At 40.8% G+C, this 22484-nt stretch overlaps 1 protein-coding gene across 1 annotated transcript in view; it reads left to right on the forward strand.

Moving 5' to 3' along the window:
* The first annotated feature begins 1522 nt into the window (after positions 1-1522).
* Positions 1523-22484, forward strand: part of F13A1 (coagulation factor XIII A chain) — a 163846-nt gene continuing 142884 nt past the window's right edge. Inside the window, exons 1-3 of the mRNA XM_047860279.1 lie at positions 1523-1635; positions 3579-3726; positions 14703-14891. Of these exons, the coding sequence (XP_047716235.1) occupies positions 3597-3726; positions 14703-14891 (319 nt within the window). The 5' untranslated portion in view covers positions 1523-1635; positions 3579-3596. The remainder of the gene's footprint in view (positions 1636-3578; positions 3727-14702; positions 14892-22484) is intronic.

The following is a 22484-nucleotide window of genomic DNA, read 5'->3' on the forward strand; positions in this document are numbered from 1 at the left end:
GAGTATGAGTTATCCCTGGGACATGACAAGTGAAGATGGCTGGGACGCAGTTAAACTGGGGAGTCTGAGGTTATAGAAAAGATCATGGCTAAAGACGTAGATTTGGGACATGTCAGGACACAGATGTGTCCTGAGACACATGGGAAATGAGAGCAAGGGGGACATAGAGTTATCCAAGGGGGTGTGTGCAGCACTGGAGGAACCCCCCCCCCCAGAGTGTCTCAGAGGTGGGAGTGGGGAGGGGAAGACCTTTCAGGCAAGAGCAGGCAAGTTCAATGTCTCCAAAGGTCAAGTAAATAACCAAATCCTGTCCTTTGGATTTGGTGTGGGCCATTGGTGAGCTTGGGCTGGTTTCAACAGAATGATGGGGGCAGATGCCAGAAGCTTGCAATGGTGAACAATAGCTGGTGGCGGGGGGGGGGGGGGGGCGCTGGGCTGAGGGAGAGTTGTAAAAAGTATTGAAGAGACTTGCCTTGAAGTTGTGTAAATGCTATTGGGAAGCAGCTGCAGGACAGTGAGAGCTTGGAGACAGTGAGAGCTTGGAGACAGTGAGACAGGAGAGAGAACAGATACACAGCAAGGCCCTGGAGAAGAAGGTGGCATGGACCACAGGCAAAACAGCAAGGCCCAGGGCACTTTGCCATGAACAAGGGGGTAGGTGGGAACCTTCCCCACTTGAATGAGAGGAAGAAAGGGAAAAGGTGGGTAAGTTTGCAGGCAAGTTCATAGATCAGTAGCAGAAAATGTAGAGAATCCCTAACCAATGGCATTTTTTTACCGTGCTCTCTATGAAATTAGATCAAGGGGCAAGGTCAGAAATTTGAAGACAGTAAAGAAGGTTAAAAATAGGTTGTTTGAAAATAGGACTATTTAGAGATACAAAGACTCAGAAAAAAATATATACATAGAAGAAAAATTTTCTATTTCTCCTGTTATTTGAAGATAAACCAGAATGGTTTTCAGGGGGAAAAAAAAAAGATGTTATTTTCTAATTTTTTTGACACTCTAAGTTATTTACTCGTCCCCTCCTGTGGGAAGTCTTGCAGTAAGGTGGTAGCTGAAGTTCCCATGGATGTTTTCAGCACGTAGACCAGGACCCTCAGCCTTATTTACACAAGAAGGGGATGCTTCATGCATGGTCACAGCTGTCTGTGACCTGTCTGCAAGAGGGCAGAGGCACTCTTCATCCGAGCCGCACCAGTGGCCCTCAGAATTCCGGAGGGCAGGGACATTGCCCTGTGCAGAAAGACATTTCCAGCCTCTCTGACCAAAGGGCAGAGGCAGGGTCTGCTTGGCACCGGAGAGGGGCTGCAGAACCGAAGGTGGGGACGGCCAGGAGAAGCAGGGCTGGACACTTGGGAGTCAGGGGGGCTGTGGGTGGGAGGAGGGGCTCACTCCGGAATAACACAGCAGGGTGGCAGAAGTAAATAGGAAGTCCTAGAAGCTGCTTGGTTTGCTCCAGCTGTCAAGAAGGGGGAGGAGAAAACCCTGTGGGACGGGGGAAGAGGGTGGGGGCTGTTAGGATGTTATTTAAGAGCCAACTTTCTTGTCCTTTTAACTGCGTCCTTTTGAGGAAGTGTCCCTGAGCAGCACAGCGCCTGCCTGAGGCTAGGGCACCTCGGGAGGGGACCGCAGGTAAGCAGCCCGGCAGCTGCGAGCCTGCAACCAGGAGCCAAGGGCCCCCCCCCCCCCCCCCCCGCTTGGTCTGCCCCCTGCCTGGGGTTTCCGGAAATCCCTCAGAGGGCTGCTCCGGGTGTAGGGGGCGGGGGAGGGGCAGCTTCCTTGTCCAGTTCTGTTCCTAGTCCCTATCTCCGCGCCTACCCAGCGCCACTTCCATCAGAGGGGGCTCCTCCGGTTCTCTTCCAAGTAGCCCTGAAGGCACTGCTTGCAAGAAGGCCACTAGCTGGGAATGAGGGACTTGGGAGTGCTCCCCCAAGGGAGGACTCTGGAGGGGTGAGACAGAAGGATGGAGAGAGATAGGGAGATAGAGCTAGGTAAGAACACCTACTTGGCTCGGCTTTCTGTCCTTGTGCATCCTCTGTTCCCCTACCAATTCGAGAGCTGAACTTGAGCACCTGCCTAGTCCCCTACCCCCCACTCACCTGTGAGAAGGGAGTGCTTCTGCCCACCCAGCCAGGCCTGCACAAGATCCTCTTACTGGCCAAGCACCTGGGGATCCCCAGCTCTCTGCTTTCTGGGTTCTCTCTCCCAACAGGCCAGTGCCCTGCTGGGCTCTGCTCTGTGCTACCCCCAAACCCTCTCTCCCCTAGTGATCCTAAGCCCACCCTTGTTATTCCCCTGCAGAGGACTGCTTTTTCCCCTGTGTTCCCTCCATCATTAACCCTTTCTCCTTGTCCCCTGAGTTCACTGGAGACTTTGTGTAAATATGTCTGTAGATATTTATGGAAACCTATTCAGACTTTATACTTGGAAACATTGCTATCTCCGTCCCAGACCAAATACCCTAGTAAGTGATTATCTTGTCTCCAGCTGTGTTGCCTTTGCTTCTAGAACAGTCTACTCTGGTTTGCCTCTATAGTGGAGGCTCTTCATCTTTGGAGGGTGTGCTTGGTTTTGAAAAAAAAAAAAAAAGCCAAATAGCCAAGAGTCATGACTGGGTGATCCAGGTGATCAAGGTGAAAGCTTCATTTGGGTCAGAAACAAGGGCTCCCTTTATTTGGTCAGTCGGTCAACAAGTACAGACTGGGGAGTGACAGTGAGGTGTGTGGTATTTGAGCTGGCTCCTTGCCTGCACAAACTCCGGAGGAAAGGGAAGTAGGCTTGGAGCTAAGGCACTGTTAGCACCACTGACCAAGTACATTTAGAGAAAGGCTATTTATAGCCTTATTTAAAATTGCCAATGTCCCCCTCCCCCCCCCCCCCCCCCACAGACTCCATCTGCCTTCTCCTCTGTGTGGTCCTGGCTCCAAAGTAATGGCCACCTTCTTATACCCCTTTGTGTTTACTTCTGGAAAGTGTGGGCTCCACCCTAACCCTCACTAGACTCTAGGTCAACAATCTTCTGTTTCGTTCTCCGGTGTACATCACAGCCTGGCACATAGTAGGCCCTCATTAAACATAGGTTGAATTACACTGCAAACATGAATGCTTTAGAGGATGCTGCTTATCTAAACACGGCTGGATGAGGTTGTTCTTAAAAGTAACTTAGGCTTCCTAAGCCTGTATGAAATGGACATACATACAGGCATATGACAGTAAACATTTCTCACAAAGATACAGCCTTTAGAGGTAATGAAGGGATTAAAAAAAAACCTGCTTTCTAAAATCGTTTACATTTTTCATTTCTTCAAATAACGCCCTTTTCTTCTGCTTTCCATATGTTTTGACAAACAAGAAATCTCCCCAAGATCCTTGGGGAGCTATACTCCATCATTAGACTAATCCTTACTGCCACTTCGCAAGTTTTATTTATGCGAAACTCAAAATGTGTTGCTCCAGTGCTATCTCACACAGATATGTCTGTTTCTCTATTTTTGAATCCTTGTCTCCAATGTAATTCACCTCACATTCCTTTTCTGTGTCTCCCTTCCCCTCCCCCCCCCATCCCTCCTCCCAAGGAGCTTGTGAAGCTAAGAATGTCGGAGACCTCCGCACCTGCACTTGGAGGCAGGCGAGCCCTGCCCCGAAACGCCTCCAATGCGGCAGAGGATGACCTCCCCACTGTGGAGCTGCAGGGGCTGACCCCCCGGGGCTTCAACCTGCAAGGTACAGGCACAGCCACCTGCTTCTCCCTGCAGGTGCTGGCTGGGTCAGCACCCTTTGTCTCCACTAAGCTCCCACAAAAGAGGTGCCCCTGCCAGTGTCTGGTATTAAAGAAAAGACTCCCAGGCCTTCTTTGGAGTGGTCAAAGGACCAAAGACTCAGATTCTTGTCCTAGTTCTGCCACTTAATAGCTTTGTGATCCCAGGGAAGTCACTTTGTCTTTCTACCTCTTGGCTATTTCCTCTATAAAACAAGGGCGCTGGCTTAGCGGGTGCCTCTTCCAGGGCTACCGTTCTGTTTTAAAAATACTCTCTAGCTGGAAGTTTCCACTTCCAAAATATTGTGGCTGTTTTGATTGTCTGGCTTGTGCCTCCTTCCTTCTCCCTCCTCCCTCCTCTCTCCATCACTGTGAATTTCAGAGCTGGAGAAAGATGCCAGACTCTGACAGTAATGGAGATGGAAACCCTCTATTTGTCTCCAGAGCAGCCTGCTGAGCAGGTGAGGCAAGCTGCTTCCCCTGCTCTTGCCTCCACTGATCCCCAGGGACCTGCTCTGGGAGTAGCAGCCAGAAGCTGACCTCCACTCAGCCCTGTCAGCTGTGATGGGACCCAGGTGCCAGCAGTGGCTTGGTGACACAGGTGCCATTCCCTTGGGCCATGGCAGGGACATTCAGACTCATGTCCCTGAATGGCATCTAGCAGGGAGCACTTTTTGTCAGTAGCACACATGCACCAAGCCCATTTTTGGTCCTGAGGGGGCTCTGTGCTAAGTTTCATTGGGTGTGAACACCCACTTGCTTGGGTAGGTGCCCACCATCACCTTGGGGTGTGTGGCTAATTTGCCTCATCAGAAAGAGGTCAGCAGTTGAAAGCAAAGAAAAAGAACAATGCCGATCACTAACAAGTCCAGCAAATCAGAATTTCTTGACATTGTGGACAGATTTGATTGTGTTACTATCATATCTAGCCGGTTGATATTCAATTGTGAAAACAGAGAGAGATCTAGTACCATCCATTAAGGTACCATCCAAATTTGGAGGAGGGAACTCACAGAAGGGCATCTTCAGTTTAATAGAAGGGTCCAGACAAACTTGTGAACTTGTAGTTCTGAGCTATCTCTCCCAGGTGGGTGCCACATTCTCTACAACTTCATCAGTAGAGCCACAGAACAGAGTTAAAAAGGACTTGCTAATCCTCATGTTATAGGTGAGGAAGATTCAATCATCTAAATTCTCATGTTACAGGTGAGGAAACTGAGGCCAAAGCAAGTAATTAATGTCCACTCCTTCACGGACCAATCTAAGATAGGATCCTTTCTTTCTTCCTTCCTTCCTTCCTTCCTTCCTGCCTGCCATCTTTTGAATGTAAATAAAATTGGAAAGCATGAGCATGTAAAATTATCAAGCAGATTACCTTGGTGTATTCAGTTTTCTCGAAAAATTCCCCTCTGGCAGAGAAGACTCTGGGCCCTGGGGAATGGTGGCCAAGGTGCTAAAAGAAGAGGGAAGGAAGAACAGAAAAAGAGAGGGGCACAGGATCAGTGAAGAGAAATGTGCACAGAGACAGTGAGATGTAGCAAAGAACACCCCGGTCCGAGACTCAGAAGACCTGGGTTCTGTTTCCACATTTGCCACTTGCTTACTTTGTCACCCAGGGGAGCTTCATTTTCTCCATCAGGAAAATGGAAGCAATACCTACTTTACAGTTGCCATTGTGATCAAATGACCAGTGCCCATGAGACACCTGATCCATAGGACGTGACCTACAAATGCTCCTTGATTCAGAAGCACGTTATCATACCCTACTAGGTTAGGGGCCCACCACAGTGAAAGGGGCCCACCACTTCCAAGGGGAATGTATAACCACCTGCAGGGTCTGTCTACCTGAAATCTGAACAAAATGTTGCTAATAAGAAATCAAAACTTCCAGAAAACTTGAGCAGGTGGGTTGATTTAAAAAACAAACAAACCTAGGTTTACTGTTTTTTGTTTATTTTTGGAGGCACAGGTGGGGAATTATATTGAAGAGAATTATTTGGAAAATCAGTCATCATGTATCCACAGCCCAAGTGACATTCTGGGATACCTATTACAGACCTTGGCAGAGGTGTGTGAGTGTCCAATGACTGTACAATGAATGAACAGTCAGTCACTGGAGAATTGAATGACTCATCAGTCCTAGAGCCATTATAATCTTATTATTAATAGCATGTTCCAGATTTCATAAACATGCATGCATTTAATGTGAACTAATTGCTACTCACTATGAGAACAGGGTCTCAGAATCCAGGGAGCATAGAGGAAAGTCCTAGATGAGTAGAACAGAAGAAAAATACCAGCATATAAACCACCTGATCAAGGAGGACTGTCTCCTACTTATCCTTTATATTTCAAATTTCTCTGACACGAAATACATCAACTTGTCCCAAGTTATCCCCTGCTAAAGCAGTCACGGTATTTAACTTCTGTCTTCTTGCAGTTTATGGAGTGACCACTAGGGGCGTCCAGGAGGGCTTGGATCTCCCTGAGCCCCTGCCTGAGGACGCTTTGGCTCTCAAAGTCGTAAGGCAAACTCTCCTCATTTTTTCCAAAAGCGTCCCTTTAGCAAGCTACTTGTACCAAGCTGACTGAAAAGGCAGAAAAGCAAGAGGAGGAAAGGGGGGAAATGGCAGATTTTTCGCTTCAAACAGCCTTGTGGCAGTCGATGTATATAATATACACTGAATGTGAATAATACCCTTAATTCATAGCTTTTGTGAGTATTTGGTTAAGAATGACTTTAGCCTACATTTCAGATTGTATAAACTCACATAAAGTTCCTCCCATCCAACAGCACACTATTTACAAAAAATTGAAATATTTGAGGTGACAGTGAAACCCCAGAGATAGGACCAGCTAGTCTCACTGGTGATGTTTGACATCTTCATGTGTTTTTAGGGGTCCTTAATGCCCTCTTCCGAACTCAGTTGTAGCTGAGAATGGTATGTGAAAATCTCCTCAGATTTCTAGATTTGCATCTCTTCCTATTAGACTGTTCTGCATGCTCAGTGGTTATTTCTGAAAATCTCTTTACAGCTTTCCTGGTCTCAAAGGTTATTTTAGGAGATGTAATGTTCAGGAAGATAACCTCATATTCTTGGTCTGGTTTGACTCTGCATTGTTAACCATAGTGATCATTTACAGTAATGATTATAATCCTTATTGGATACATCTAATGTGATGAATTCAACTGGAAAGCAAGTCTGGATTTCTAAAAAAAAAAAAAAATCAAATGCAGGAGAGATCTCGAATCTTTCAAGCTAATGGAGTCTTGTACCTTTCTGAGCATCTCCTCCTTCCCACCCCATTCCCTGTCAGAACCAGATCAACTAGTTAACTAGTTAATTATAAATCTCTCCTTTGTGCAGAGTAAACCTCTCTGGGTTGAAGATTTTTTAAAGAATAAGAGAGACATTTAATGTATGATTCAGAAATGAGGTTGTATAGAATCAATTCATTCTTTCATTCGGTTTGTGTAAAAGCATTTAATGACTGCCACCTGTGTGTCAGGAACTATGCTAAGTTCTCTCTGGGGACACAAAGATGAGTAAGCCAATCCCTGGCTTCAAGTGGCTCTCCATTTAGTAGATGATATAGACACAGAAAAGATCATTGAAATTCCATGCAAAAATAGCGTAACGGAAATTATGCCTATTGAAGCCAAAGAACAGAGAAAGGAATAACTTGGTGTGGGTACAGTGAGAAAGAGGACAACTGAGTTGGGTCTCAGAGGATGAATAGGAGTCTTCCAGACAGGCAATGCATGGGAACTGCATTTCTAGCAGAGAGAACAGTATTTATCAAGTAATGGGGATATGGTGGGGGATAAGCCTGGGGAAAGTAGACAGGGACCTATTGTACACTGAGGTACACTGAGACCTTACCTTTCCTCCTTGCAAAGGATTCTAAATAGCAAAATGAAATCATCAGAATTATGTTTCATGAAGGCAATTCTAAAGGTGAGGGGGAAATGGAGAGAAGGAAATATACTTGGAGGCTGCTGTTGAGATACTTCCAGCAAGAGGAGAGGTAGGCCAGACAGATTTCAGTCCCTGGAGAAGATGCTGGTCTCACTTCTTACTCCAGCTTGCTCTGGGCAGCTAAGCATTTCTTATACAGTTTACAGTACAGGACATTTGAATAGCAACAATTGAAAAACAATAAGCTTCTTTTTAAGAAAATGTTTTTAATCATTCTAATTAATGATACTTTAAAACTTGAGGTTTCCAAAGGAAATATGAGAAAGGAACTTTTATCCTGTTGTTTCAACAATAAGTAGACCTACTTCCCCATGGACAGTATTTATGCCTACACTTTGGTAATAATATTACCAAAGATTGCATGGGGATTTCATTTCACTAGGGAATTCCTAGGATATGAACCTAAACATTTAACTTATCTCAAGATTCCATCTGTGACAGGTATAATCATTCTCCAAAGAATATTTTTACAACCTAAGGAGAAAATAATCTACTTTTTTTCATATTAGGGAAAGGGTAGGAGGACCAGGAAGCAGCTGGCTCATGAGGAGAGATTTTTTTTTTTTTTAACCAGTCCATTTTCTGATGTGTTTGGAATTAGGCTAAATTGTGTTAGGTAGACTTTTTGAAAGCTGTCACTTTGAAAGAGCAAGCTGCCAACTTTCCAGCTACAATATCTCTCTAAAACAAAAACAAAAACAAAAACAAAGTAGCTTAGCAATGAGTGGCTCTATTTTGCCAGGAACCGGGCTTGGACAGGGAGAAGCAAATTCATTTCCTGTTTATGGCGAATGGAGCCTAGATGAGAAGTCTCCTTCAATCTAAACTATGTCTCATTAATCCAATAAGCAAAGCAGAAATCAATATGCCAGCTTAATGAGTGTTTACTGTTTACTACATGACAGCGCTGACCAAAATGGACAAGAGAAAGAACTATGATGTTTTTATATCTATGCTCAAATTTTACAACCAACATCTATAGACCCCTTGCTATTGCTAGGTATTGTAAACACCAAATACAAAGCTTGATCTGTGGTGACTGTCCATGAGCAATGAAAGAAGTGTTGTTTAATCAGTGGTTTGAGGACCTCACCTTATTCCCCAGTGCTCAGGCCAACCCCTAGCAAATCCACAGAGCTATGCTGTCCTTTCCTTCTCCCTCTAATGATAAACAACCCTGCTGGTTACCCTTCCATATGTCTTGTCCATTTGACTAAAGTCTACAACATTAGTTCTTTAAACTCTTACTTTTAATGTCGCTTTTAATCTTCCGTGTCTTGGTCAAGTTTTATTTTTTAAATGAAATGTTTTCATTGGTTTAAATTATTTTAATATGCAGTTTTATTTTAAGAGATTACAAAGGGAAATCTTACTAATCATTGCCTTGGTTTTTTCCCCACATAGAGTACAACCGTAGTTTTCCATGATTTTTTTTTCCTTTTTTCCTGTAGGCACTGACCTGTTGGAGGATTGTTGCAGTAAAGAATGAAAAGATCATTTAGAAAAAAATAGAATTTTTTAAAACTCCATACTTAGAATAAGCATTATCAAAATTATAACATTGCAGACTACATTATTTTAAAACAAATTCTTCATGTATATGCTAACATATGTTTATTTTATATATTATTATTTAATTTATATTTATAAATATATTTAATATATATTTATGTGACAAATATAAACATATTATATATATTTTTGCTTTCACTATGAAACCGTAGTGGTTTTTTTGGCTTATGTTTTATAGACTCAAAAGAATCTATTAGTACTCTCATTTACCTTATGTTATAAGTAATATATGAATTATGCACTATCAAGGCATGGAATCTTTTTTTTTTTAATTTTTTTTTTCAACGTTTATTTATTTTTGGGACAGAGAGAGACAGAGCATGAACGGGGGAGGGGCAGAGAGAGAGGGAGACACAGAATCGGAAATAGGCTCCAGGCTCTGAGCCATCAGCCCAGAGCCTGATGCGGGGCTCGAACTCACAGACCGCGAGATCGTAACCTGGCTGAAGTCGGACGCTTAACTGACTGCGCCACCCAGGCGCCCCAAGGCATGGAATCTTTATTCCTGTCTGAAATGAAAGTGCTACTCTAGGGGCCTCATATTATGAAACCACAGGTCACTATCTTCAACGCTGTACAATATATAATATACTATACACACATATATACAATATACTATATATAGTCCTGAAATTGGTATCTGTTAAGAATGAAATTGTCTGATAAATAACATTCAAAGGACTCCCGTGATTAATCTTCTGATAAACAGAATATCCATTTTATGATGAATAACCAACTCTAAGTTCCAAATTTTCAGGCATTACATTTGTTTAAAGTAAAAAGTGGCATATTTCCCATGGCGTCTTTTCACGTCTTCCCAGGTACAGTGAAGATGAGATCTTGTCCGCAAAGGCTTATAGTTTCATAGATAAATGGCCTATATTAAGATGACACAAAGTGCTTCATGATGATAAATTTTTATTAAAAAAAGGAAAAACATATTCTGGGAATATGGAGGGGAATAAGGAGGGGAAATTTATTTCATCCACTTGTGGCAATGCAAGAAAAGAAAAGCAAGCCTGTCTTCTCAGAATACACCTCCCCATTTTGCAGGTGATAAAATGGAGGCACAAAAAGTTTGTATAACTGGTCCAAAGTCATGGTGATAGTCAGTGCCAGAACTGGGATTTGAGTCCAGAAAATCTGCCTCGAAAATCTATACTCTTATCCACTAGGCTATTCTCCTCTCTTAATAATGACAATGATAATACAATGAAAATAATTTGTGAGAATTTGCTAGGGCCAGACACTGTGCTAAAGCAGTTTATATACATTTTTTCATTTAATCCCTACACAAACCCTGTAAAGCAAACATTCCATTATCTTTTTAAAGGAAAGAAAACTGAAGCTCAGAGAGATTAAATAACTTCTCTGAGGTTGCACAATTAGTAAGTAGTGAAGCATCACCCGGAACATATTCTGCAAAACACTGAACTCCACAGAAAATAGTCCCCATGAGCATTTAAGTTTGGAAAACATGGCACCTATAGGATATTTACAATGCACATCGATATATTAAAGTCTCCCATAAATCCTTCAAGAATCCTGATTGACTTTGGTTAAGCAGCATTTTCCCAAACTGGTTTAACCGTGGAACTCTTATTCTTCCAATAGATATCAGTACCCCACAGAAGTAGTACTGTGTTTCACTACTTCAGGGATAGACTGACTTTAACCAGACTCACTAGACATTAACCAAATTCATTATACAAGTTCATGGAACTAGAAAGCCAGAGTTTTCATTTGCAATAAGAATAAAACCAGTGAGAGCCAGATATTAAAACAAAACAAACAAACAAACAAAAAAAACCTTGAATTTGTCTTTCTAGCTTTATATTTCCCTTTGGCAAGGCTGCTTGGGAAGCAAAGGCATAAAGCCAATATACTTATTTTCAGGGGCACATTATCATGGAAGAGGTGGTGGGATGAGATGAGACAAATCCTGGCAGTGCTCCAGAACCAGTGCTTTCATCACCTGGAGGCAGACTAGACTCATCCCATCCTTCACCTGGAGTGCCATAGCAGACTCTCAGCCGACCTTCCTGCCTCCAACACTGCCACCATCTATTCCTTTTCTTACTCTGTCACCAGAAGCAGTTGAAATTTATATACATAAATCTAATCATGTCATTTTGCTGTATCAGATTTTTCACTGGATCCCCAGTGTCGTTAAAATCCAAATTACTCACATGATCTACAGGACTGGCATGAGTGGCTCCGGCTTACTTTTCCTCTGTGGTCCCACTAGCACATTCCAGCCAACCAATCATGCTTCAATTTCTTAAGTAAACTACGCACTCTCTTGCCTCAGTCTTCACTCATCCTCCTCTCTCCCTGAAACATCCTTCCCCACCCCTTTTTCTACCTGGAAAACTTGCTCACCTTTCTGACCATTGTTTATATACCTCACTTCCTCCAAGGAGCTTCCTTAATACCCCCTGCCAAATCTTGGTTACAGGTTCCCTATACCTTCCAGATACCCTCCTCCATCAAATACCCTGTACCACTTTATCAGAATATTTATGGTGCCATGTCATAACTATCTTTTCAATTTTTAGTATCTACCACTGTTTATTTATCTAGGTTGTATTTACTAGGCAGTGACCTAACCAGCATTTATATTCATATCTTGAATGGCAACATAAAATGACACACATAAAATTCCTGGAGGACAGCAAGTTGGGGAGAGTATTAAATACACGGAATATATGCTTAGGGTCTAAAATTACATTAAAAGCTTGGAGCAATTAACCAAATGCAATAAGACGAAATTCAACATAGATACATGTAAAACCTTAACACTGAGCTACAAAGAAGAAAATCTTTGCATAGATATGGCTAAATAGCAACATAAGTGAGTGGTTTCTAAGGGTCTAGATTGAATCCTAATCATAGAAATGACATCACAATGTATTTTTAAGGCTTTCTCTTTATCAGGTGCTTCACGTTGATCAATAACAAGATAGAACTATTTAAAATACTAATGATATCTTGGACTGAAATAACAGAAATATACTATTTATTTGGAAAGATGTAGTGGTCTCATTGTTTTTCATTGGGAATTTATAAAATGGAATATATTCCAGAACAAAGTAGTGGGTAAAAGGTCTGGAAAAGAACAGTGGAAGAAATGGTGAATGTTTTAGTCAAAGGAATAGAAGCTTTTACATACCTAAGGAGTACCAGATGAAATGAATAGAATGCATTCTATATTTATCCAGAAGTCAGAACCAGGATCCATTGTTAGAAAAATTGCAAGGAAGCAAATGTCAGTTCATCTTACGGGAGTTTTTCAAATAATTAAAATTGTTTAAAAATGGACTGTTCGCCTTGCAAGATAGTGGGTTTCCCATTCAGATGAAGACAAAAAGCCTAAGCATTCGGGCTTTCAAGATGTTTCATGCAGTACATAGGTCTATCAGATGCTCTAGAAAGTGCCTTTGCCCTCAGAGATTCTGTGAGGCTATATCAGTGCATTCCTTCCAATCATGCTGATGGAGACCTGATTAAACCCATTTCTGAGGATTAAGTTTTTAGACATTTAAACAAAATGAAACGTTATGGAAAGGTACAGTGTGAAGAAAGATGACCAGATGAGTTGATTACTAAGGTCCTTTTCAACTAAGACATTTATGATTCTCTAGCTCTTTCTGAAGTTGGCTTAACACTGGGGACTGTAACCTTAATAAGGTCAGAGAACTTAGGGGAAAGGCAGCTTAGAAGAGAGAGGTCTAGAGAATTAAACATCTTCCACCCACAGCATAATGGAAGGAAAGTGCCCTTCAGGGGACCATGTTCAGGGTTCTGCGATGGGGTAAAAATAAAACTGTATCTTGCACTTTCCATGTGCTGTAATATCACAGTCACAGTAACCCACTGAGCATCACACCGACCATCAGAGTTTATATTTAAGCTCTCCACAAGTAAGACTATGGCCCCACTATATGCCAGGCATAGTATGAGAGCCGTCATCATGTTATGTCATTGAATCTTTGTAGAAATTCTCAAAGTTTTAGTATCCTCATTTGAAAGGTGAGAAAAAACTCAGCTGCTATGAGGCAACATCCCTTACCTAAGTAATTAAGACGCCTGAGATTCAAACTCAGGATTACCTGGACTTTGAATTAATGAAGAATGTTTCAGGAACTCCTAGACTTTTGAACTGGAGAGTATCTTAATGAGTCCAACTTCTTGATTTCACCTATGAGACAAAAATGGGTTCAGAGGGGACCAGGTGTCCTTTTACACAGGATTCCTGTGTAAAAGCAAAGGAAGGCACTGGAGTCTTTGAGGGTGATGCTCCAGCATGATACAGACTCAGCAGCTGTGCACCCTGTGTTCACAGCCGTGAGGGCAAAGCATGCAACAGGTGGGTTCAGGGAAAGGGTGGGTGGGCAGGAGGCTAGTGTACCCCCACCAGCCTCTCTCATGAATTCTCCTTTAGAACTCCAAGTGTGAGCACAGAAATCTGTCTCTAGACTAGATCTTGCAAACTACAATGTAGATGGGTAGAGTGACCTCCACATTGAGTGATCATTTGCAGAGGGAACGGGAGAAATGTGGGAGGGGATCTAACTGTTACCTGGTGCTATCATGTCTCAAATAAGTGTATAACTGACATATACTCTCCCAATTCCAAAAACCAAAGGAAAAACCTATAGATTTTTTCAGCATACCATGGTTTGACTTCCAGACTGGTCATTTAGGAGCTAGGGAAATGTGAAGCTTGTTCCTGCATGTTCAAAGTGGAAACCGTTATATGTATCTCAATGAAATGTCAGTATCCTTTCTCCACACTTGTTCTTTTCTTTCTTGCCTTTGAGGAATCAGATCTACTTTTAGAAATAACAAAAGGAGGTTTTTGACCCTTTCTAAAGTAAGAGGAGAATTTTGGGTTAAAGGTTAACTTTGTCCTTGTAACATCTCTTTGAGGGTTTATCATATTTGATTCTTCCCTTTTTAAAGATAAGAAAATTGAAGTGGCTATACTCTGCTTATCCCTAGTTAGTGACATAGTGAGTTGGTAGTCATGATGGTGACCACCTGCCATCATGAAAGAAGTGTGAGTGTAGGAATGTGAAGACTTGAACTCTGGTCCTAGTTTCTCTGTACCTAGACCTGTATGGGAGGCATCATCAACACTGCTCTGTCTATCCTACAAAAGTGCCCTGTGGTATAAAATGAGATTAGAGGGGGGGAAGCTTTTAAAGTCATTGTTAGAACAAGAATGTCACAAGAGACTGACCCCCAAATCCACCAGCCCCTGTAGAGGGTTCTATCTAACAGGCCTCATTAACTTGCTTCTTCAAGAAAAAACAATCTATTTTTTTTTTGAGTTTGTGGTTAAACCAAAGTTACTCAATGGTTTCCCTTGTTTTCTATGTGTGTAGACTACCTTAATGTCACAAATGTTCACCTGTTCAAGGAGAGATGGGACAGCAACAAAGTGGACCACCACACTGACAAGTATGAAAACAACCACCTGATTGTACGTAGAGGACAGTCTTTCTTCATTCAGATTGACTTCAATCGTCCATACGACCCCAGAAAGGATTTCTTCAGAGTGGAATATGTCATTGGTAAGTGCCACACATAAGTCATGTCATGATAGTCCATCTATGTCATCACATCATGATTGTCATGATATCATGGGTTGCATAGTAGAAAGGGATACAGGTGCAATTGTGTTATTTCCTAGAATTATACTGTGACAATTGGCTGGACCTGGGACCATATCCAGCTCCAGGACCACCTTATATTCTAAGATGGGTCTGTATAATGCCAAACACCAATAATTTGGGCCTACCCTGGTAAAATTCTTACATACTAAAAGTGAGTATAATTAATACGAAATGTTAGTTAATTAAATTATTTTTCACAAATGGCTTTGCAATCCTATAGTGTGGCTTTTAGTTTATCAGCTCTACTCTTATGATTTATTTGGTTTTATGTACCAAAATTATTTGCAATTCTTAGTATTATTTGAAATTCTTAGTATATAATCTCCATACAAGCATTTCCCAAAGTTTGCTTTGCTCTAAACTGCTCCCGTGTAATGGCTCATAAAATATAGACCATCAAATAAAGTTCACTAAACATTTATACTCTAATCTCCTTTTGTAGGTTGACAATACACATTAGCTTAACAGTTCAGGAAGGTACCATTTAAATCTGTTTGGTTCAGTGTTTCCCCAATTAATTTTATCCTGGAATCCTTTATGTTATAGCTATTAACATTTGACATATTTTAGTAAATATTTATCTAGACATTACAAATATAGCAAGTAAACACATGCACAAAAAAGCAAAAATGGTTCGATATCAAAAAAGCTGTCCATATAATCCTATATATAAATAAAATAAAAACCAGGCAATCAAACTAATACTCACTGAAAGGAACATATTAAACTCAGCAGCTGTTTTTTTTAAAGACTTTAAATAAGATAAAAGTAAAAGAAATCTCCTCAATTATAATAAAGATTATTTACCCCAAACCAACAACTTTTGGTATCCTAAGTGGCAAAAAATTCATTTAATTATAATCAGAAATTAGGCAGAGATACCTGTTATTGTCATTCTTTTGTTGTTGTTGTTGTTGTTGTTGTTGTTAAGCATTGCTTTAAGGATTTCAGCAAAGGAACAATTTAAGAGAAATATCCTATAAATACTGGGAAAGAATAAAATTACATATTTTGCTAATGCTATGATAGTGTGTGTGTATATATATATATATATATATATATGTATATACCCAACAGATTCAAGAAAAAAAGCACAGTGTTAAAACTGGTAAGATGGCTGGATATAAAATAAATTTTAAAAAGTCAATAGCCTTTCTCTTTAGCAGTGAGGACCTAGAAATAGAAATAAGAAAAAATATTCCACATATAAAACTTACTAAAACTATGAAATGTAAAAACAAATTTTAAAAACCAAGACACACAGTGCAAATAAAGCAGCTATTAAATCTTAAAAAGAGACATGAAAAACCAATGAAAAGACAAATATGGTTTTAGATGTGATATCTCCATTTTTTAAGTCTCCCCAAATTAGTATATAAACATAGTGCATTTCCAATTGGAATCACAACAGAGGATTTTTTTTGTCTTGAATAAAATAACAGAGTTCATTTGTAAGAGTAATTACTTGGCAATAATCAAGAAAATGATACAAAGAAAGAATGAATAGTAGAGCACTTTCTATAAGAAGTATCTATTAGAACATACTATCAGAAGTGTTTCATGGAACAGAATAGAGAATCCAGAAATAGATCTCAGTATGTAAGATTATGTAACATAGTTGTTGGTTTCATGGAGTAAGAAAAGTACATGGGCTTTTTGTTTGTTGTTTTAATAACGTATTTTACATCTCGGTATTTTAGTATATATGTATATTTTATTGGGTGTATATATTTGTTACATGTAAGTATATGCACTTGACATATTTTTGTACTTAATATATTTATCTATACATGTGTAATTATATATATTATTTTACATGTATATATATTTGGTTTATACATACCAAAATACCATAAGTGACCATATATATGAACAAATGACCAAAATATAAATATCACAAGTGAAATCAATGGATAAAAGATAGAGCTGGAAAAATATTCAGAACATACATATGAGATAAAAGGTTAATGTAGAAAAAAATCTCTTACAAATTGACAATCTGAAGACAAGCAATAGAAAAATACATAAAGTATATGAAGAAACAATTCAAAACAGAGAAAATCCATATAACCTGTAATCATATGAAAACATGCTCAAATTCATTGGGATTGGGAAAGCCAAAGTCATTTATATCCAACAGGCAAAAATTTAGAAAAACTGTAATATCTGTTGCTGGCATGTATGTCTAGAAAAACACACATTGCTGATATAAATGTACAATTTCATAACCTCCTTAGAATGCAATTTGGCAGGATCAGTTTTAGGATTATCAGTTTCAGGATATTAAGAGGACATATGCCTTTGAGCTAACAACTCCACTCTTAGAAATCCATACCATAGGTATTTAAAATCTAGTTTATAAAGATGGCTATTATTTACTGCAGCATTATTTATAGTGGCAAAAAATAAAAAAATCTCTTAATAATGGAATGGTGGATATATTCACACAATGAATTGTTACTTTTAAAAAAAGAATGAATTAGACCTATGCCAGATGATTTCAACAGAGGTAGTATTGAGGAAGCAAAATATGGAGGAGTACCTATGATCTTCTCTACATGCAACTGTGTTCATGCATAGGTCAATAGAGTGTTGTGAGTGCAAAAAAGAGTAAGAAGCACACACATAGGTGATGATAGGCATTCCTTGGTGGGAGGGTAGGAAGGAGGGAGAAGCAAAAGGAAAGGGGAAACTAGTGAGGAAGAGAGAAAAAAAGCAAGCATGATGATATCATTATATGTACGCATCTAGATAAAATTATTGATCTATGTGGAGATATACATATGTGTACATATGTATATGTGTAATTTATATATACATCTATATTTATACATATGCATTATATATATAAAGAAATTACAAATAATACAATCAGAACTAAAAATAAACAGCACTTCCTTAGAAAAAAAGTCTCTGGCCCCTAACTACTCAAGGTATATGGTTTGTACTCACTTTCATTTACAGTGCAAATTCATACATAAATGTGGGGAAATTGGTTGAAGCCAGAGTGGAAATGGGAAAGGAGGAAAAGAGATCCCTGAGTCAGAATGAACATCATCAGTATGACGTGTGGGTTCTGGGCAGAACTGTTTATTATCCCAATTGTGGGGTAAGAGAAAGAAAAACTAAATCACTATTCCTGTATGTTAAGTGAAATGTAATAACCACAATTTCATTACATTTAGGGAGCAGACTGTTATTGTTCATATTTTTTAATACAATTACTTCAGGTGAGAAAAGACTCCACAGCTAATATTTTTCACAGTATTTTTAAATCTGATGAAAATTTATTTTTATTTCTTTCCCTAAGTGCATTTATCTCCTTCAAGTGTGGGGTGTGTGTGTGTGTGTGTATGCACATTTGTTTGGAGTAGAGTCGATTAAAATGCCCTTCACACCTTTATAATATAATGATCACTCCATGCGAGTCAACAAACACACTTTTGAAGTTCCATCCCCAGTTTTGCTCCAACTACACAGGAATTGTATCTCCTTCCAGCCAAATATTTAGTGCAAGGAGGAAGGAAGCCTTTGTCCCTGAAGTGGACTTGACTGAGGTCTGAGGCTCTTTCCACAGACCGTTCAGAAAATAGCTATGATAATGGAAGTCTTAGGAAAACTGACACGATGAGTGTGAGGTCGGGTTCCTAGTGAGAGCTGGGAGCCACGGGGACAGCATGCCTAGTCCTGAGGGAGAAGGTCTGGGCACTACCACAGCATCCCCCCAGCGAGCATGTGAACTCTTTTACAAAGGACTTTTTTCCTTCAGTAAAAAGGTGGGATGGGGGAAGCATAGCAAATTTGCCTTCGAGATAAAAATCTATATATTTTAAAAACCAACACGTATTCTAAATCCTTCTTAGAGCCCATGATGTGTACTTTCAGAGTTAAGCTGTATTCCAATGCGTGTAGCCCATAACAGGCATCATTACATTTGAGGATTTTGTATTTCCAAATTTATTGCAGAAACAAGGAAAGAAAACTAGCAAAATTCCAGAGTCTACTATTTAGTGCATGAGAATTCAAACACATTTCTAAAGGGCTGTAAAAGACCAATGATAGAGGATTTATCCAAGGCAGTCTCCTTTGTGCATCCCAGGTCATTCAGGGGGTGCTATGACCGCCCGAGGTTTCACCACCAGTGGTAGGACCAAGAGTGAAAAAAAAGCACATTGTGGGACGCTCATGGGGCTCAGAGATTTTTCTATTAAAATTCAGTATTTCTTTCAATAGGGTTGAATAAAACCATGAAAATTGGATTTTATAAGTGATTACTGTAATGAGAAGAAATGTGTCAAATGTGCACTGGAAATGAAATTAAGAGCAAAGTCTTATACATGTGGGTGCACCTCCATTTCAGGAAACATAGAAAGTGGAAGTAGTGATTTAAAAAACAGAAAAGAGATGGGCGTCTGGGTGGCTCAGTCATTTAAGCATCCGACTTCAGCTCAGGTCATGATCTCATGCTCTGTGAGTTCAAGCCCCACGTCCGGCTCTGAGCTGACAGCTCGGAGCCTGGAACCTGCTTCAGATTCTATGCCTCCGTCTCTCTGCCCCTGCCCCACTCACGCTCTGCCTCTCACTGTCTCAAAAATAAATAAACATTTAAAAAATTAAAAAAAACAGAAAAGAGAATACTTTGTAAAAAATAAACAACACGTAACAAATCTCAAATATTTATTTTAAAGTGTTTATAACACGATTAGATTTATCAGCACAGATCAATTTATGCACTACTTTCAAAGAATATAACCATGGCCTCGAGCTAGCTATTATTATGTTAAAAACACATAAAAAAGTAACTTTACACTTAATTGTTTCCAGTTTGCATTCAGTTCCTTATTATTGTTACCTTCTCTTCCCCCCCCCCCCCCCCCCCCGTGACTTTATGTAAGGTGAACTGGGATGTGTTAACTCACGGGAGTTTCCTTTTTAAATGTTTATTTTTTGAGAGAGAGAAAGCTCAAGCAGGGTAGGGGCAGAGAGAGAGGGGGACAGAGGAGCCACAGGCTCTGAGCTGTCAGCACAGAGCCCAATGCGGGGTTGGAACTCACAAACCATGAGATCATGACCTGAGCTGAAGTCAGATGCTCAACCAACTGAGCCACCCCTGTGCCACTGAAGTTTCCTTTTGTTACTGTCTTCAGAGCCTAAGGCATATGATTTATTTATAAGTGATTCTGCCTTTAAATCAAGTTTTTTTTCTTTCTTTATATTTATTTTTATTTTTTTAAACATCTATTCGTTTTTGAGAGACAGAGAGAGAGACAGAGCATGAGCAGGGGATGGGCAGAAAGGGAGGGAGACACAGAATCTGAAGCAGGCTCCAGGCTCTGAGCTGTCAGCACAGAGCCTGATGCGGGGCTTGAACCCACAAACTGCAAGATCATGTCCTGAGCCAAAGTCGGATGCTTAAACAACTGAGCCACCCAGGCACCCCTTTCTTTATATTTAAATATTTAAATAAATAGACTCTGTCAGATGGTCCCAGCTTAATCCTTTGCTGGATCCTCTGGTTAGAGAAAGTGAACAGGGGAATTAGTGCATCTTCTTGGCTAGGGCTTTCCATGCATGAGCTACAGATGGTCTCCATGCTTTGATAACTGTGTTCATTAGTTGCTGGAGGAGCACAGCCATCTCTGTGAGTTTGGTGGGATGTGTTAATGGATTTGAGGAGGTGGGGTGTGGCTGAAAAATGTTCCCAGTAAGGTCTATGGAACCTTTTCTTTCTTTCCACCTCTGAGCCTAAAGCCATGACATATCATGAAAGGAATGGAGCAGGATTAATTATAGATTTTGCTAACCTGTAGCTGCAGCCATGAAAATTTAGGAATAGCTGATGGTGACACTTTGTTATACTTTAACATGGGGTCTCCTTCTTGTTTGATACTCTGTTGAGAGAAAGTCATTCTGAGGAAAGAATTCTGAGCTGGATTCCTTACCAGCCATCCCCCTCAAAGCAGCCCTACCCAATTAGCCCTCCAAGGAGAAGACAGCGTTCATGAGCAAGTTCCTTCCTCCCTGGGCCCAATCACACAGCCCAAGGTGTGCAGGCCAGCACCTGGCAGATTTTCTTGCCTTTTCCTCAGTCCCGTGGTGGCTCCCCCAGCTCCAAGCTTCATATTTCTGGTGATGACAGAAAGAAGAGGGGAGGCATGGCCTCAGCAAGTCCTGCTCCTCCCATCAGGACAATGAAAGAAAACTGGTTCAGTGAACTATTCATGTCTCATTTGCCACCCTTATCTGTAAGAGAAACCATTAGATTATTTCATTTTTTCAGTCTCTTCAGAGGAGAGGGAGAAGGAGTGCTAAGAGTGGATACTGGTGGACACCCAGTGGTGTGTTAGCAAGCCCCTTCCAGCTTCACCATCCCATGAGTCTGAGAGTGCAGCTCACTGACAGCACACTGAGGGTATTCATCCTGAGCCCAGGTGTTTACAGGATAATATCAATTGCACATATTCTGAATTTTTTTTCTTTTTTAATATTTTTTATTCATTTTTGAGAGAGAGAGAGAGAGAGATAAGGAGAGAGAATGAGCATGGGAGGGGCAAAGGGGGGGAGAGCAAGGAAACAGCCGCAAGCCCGATGTGTGACTCAAACTCACAAGCCGTGAGGTCATGACCTGAGCCTAAGTTGGATGGTCAACTGACTGAGCCACCCGAAGCCCCTATATTCTGCATTCTTAATCACATAAACCATTGAAATATCCTCAATGCTTCAATATTTCTCTTCCACGCATTTCTTGAATAGCATTCATGGAAAGCCAGTCTGGGGTGTCAGACTCTGATGCATCTTAAGGATGGGTGTGACATCAAAATTTCTCAGTGGGGTGTTCAGGATTGGAGAGAGGGTTAGAACCTGGATTAGGGCAGTCATTGTAGCAATGGAGAGGTTGGATGGGATTTGAGGAACATTTGGGTGGCAAAATCCACAGGACTTGTGATTGGCAGTCTGTACAGGCAGAGGGGTGGAAAGAGTCAGGTACAGCTCCCAGGTTGCTGGGTTGTGTGACTATGACAATAGAGGCTGGCAACTCCAAATGAGATAAAGAATGCAGGGAAATTGGGAGAAAAGGGTGAGTGTGGGAAACGGTAATGATGATAGTGGTTCCCACTGATAATTCACTCACCAGCACTGGGAACTGTGCAGAGGTTCTGTGTACTTTCCATTTAATATTTTAGGCACCCCTGTGGTCATGGGACTAAGGTCATCCGCATTTTTCAGATGAGATGAGTGTTGGAGGAGTATAAGTAACTTACTCAAGGTCACATCTGGAGAATGCTGGGGCTACAATTTGATCCCAGACATTCTCTCCTAATCACAATGCAGACTACCTCCACCAATGAAACAGTGGAGGCATAAATGGGATTCTGTTTGAACCTGCTGAGTTTGCAGTACTTGAGGGACTACCAGATAAACATGTCCAATAGACAGTCGCTGAAGCTTAGGGACTTGGTTTGGATTTCATACATTATAGATGGGTGGCAA

The sequence above is a fragment of the Prionailurus viverrinus genome, chromosome B2, assembly GCF_022837055.1.
Source record: "Prionailurus viverrinus isolate Anna chromosome B2, UM_Priviv_1.0, whole genome shotgun sequence".
NCBI classification, from domain to species: Eukaryota; Metazoa; Chordata; class Mammalia; order Carnivora; family Felidae; genus Prionailurus; species Prionailurus viverrinus.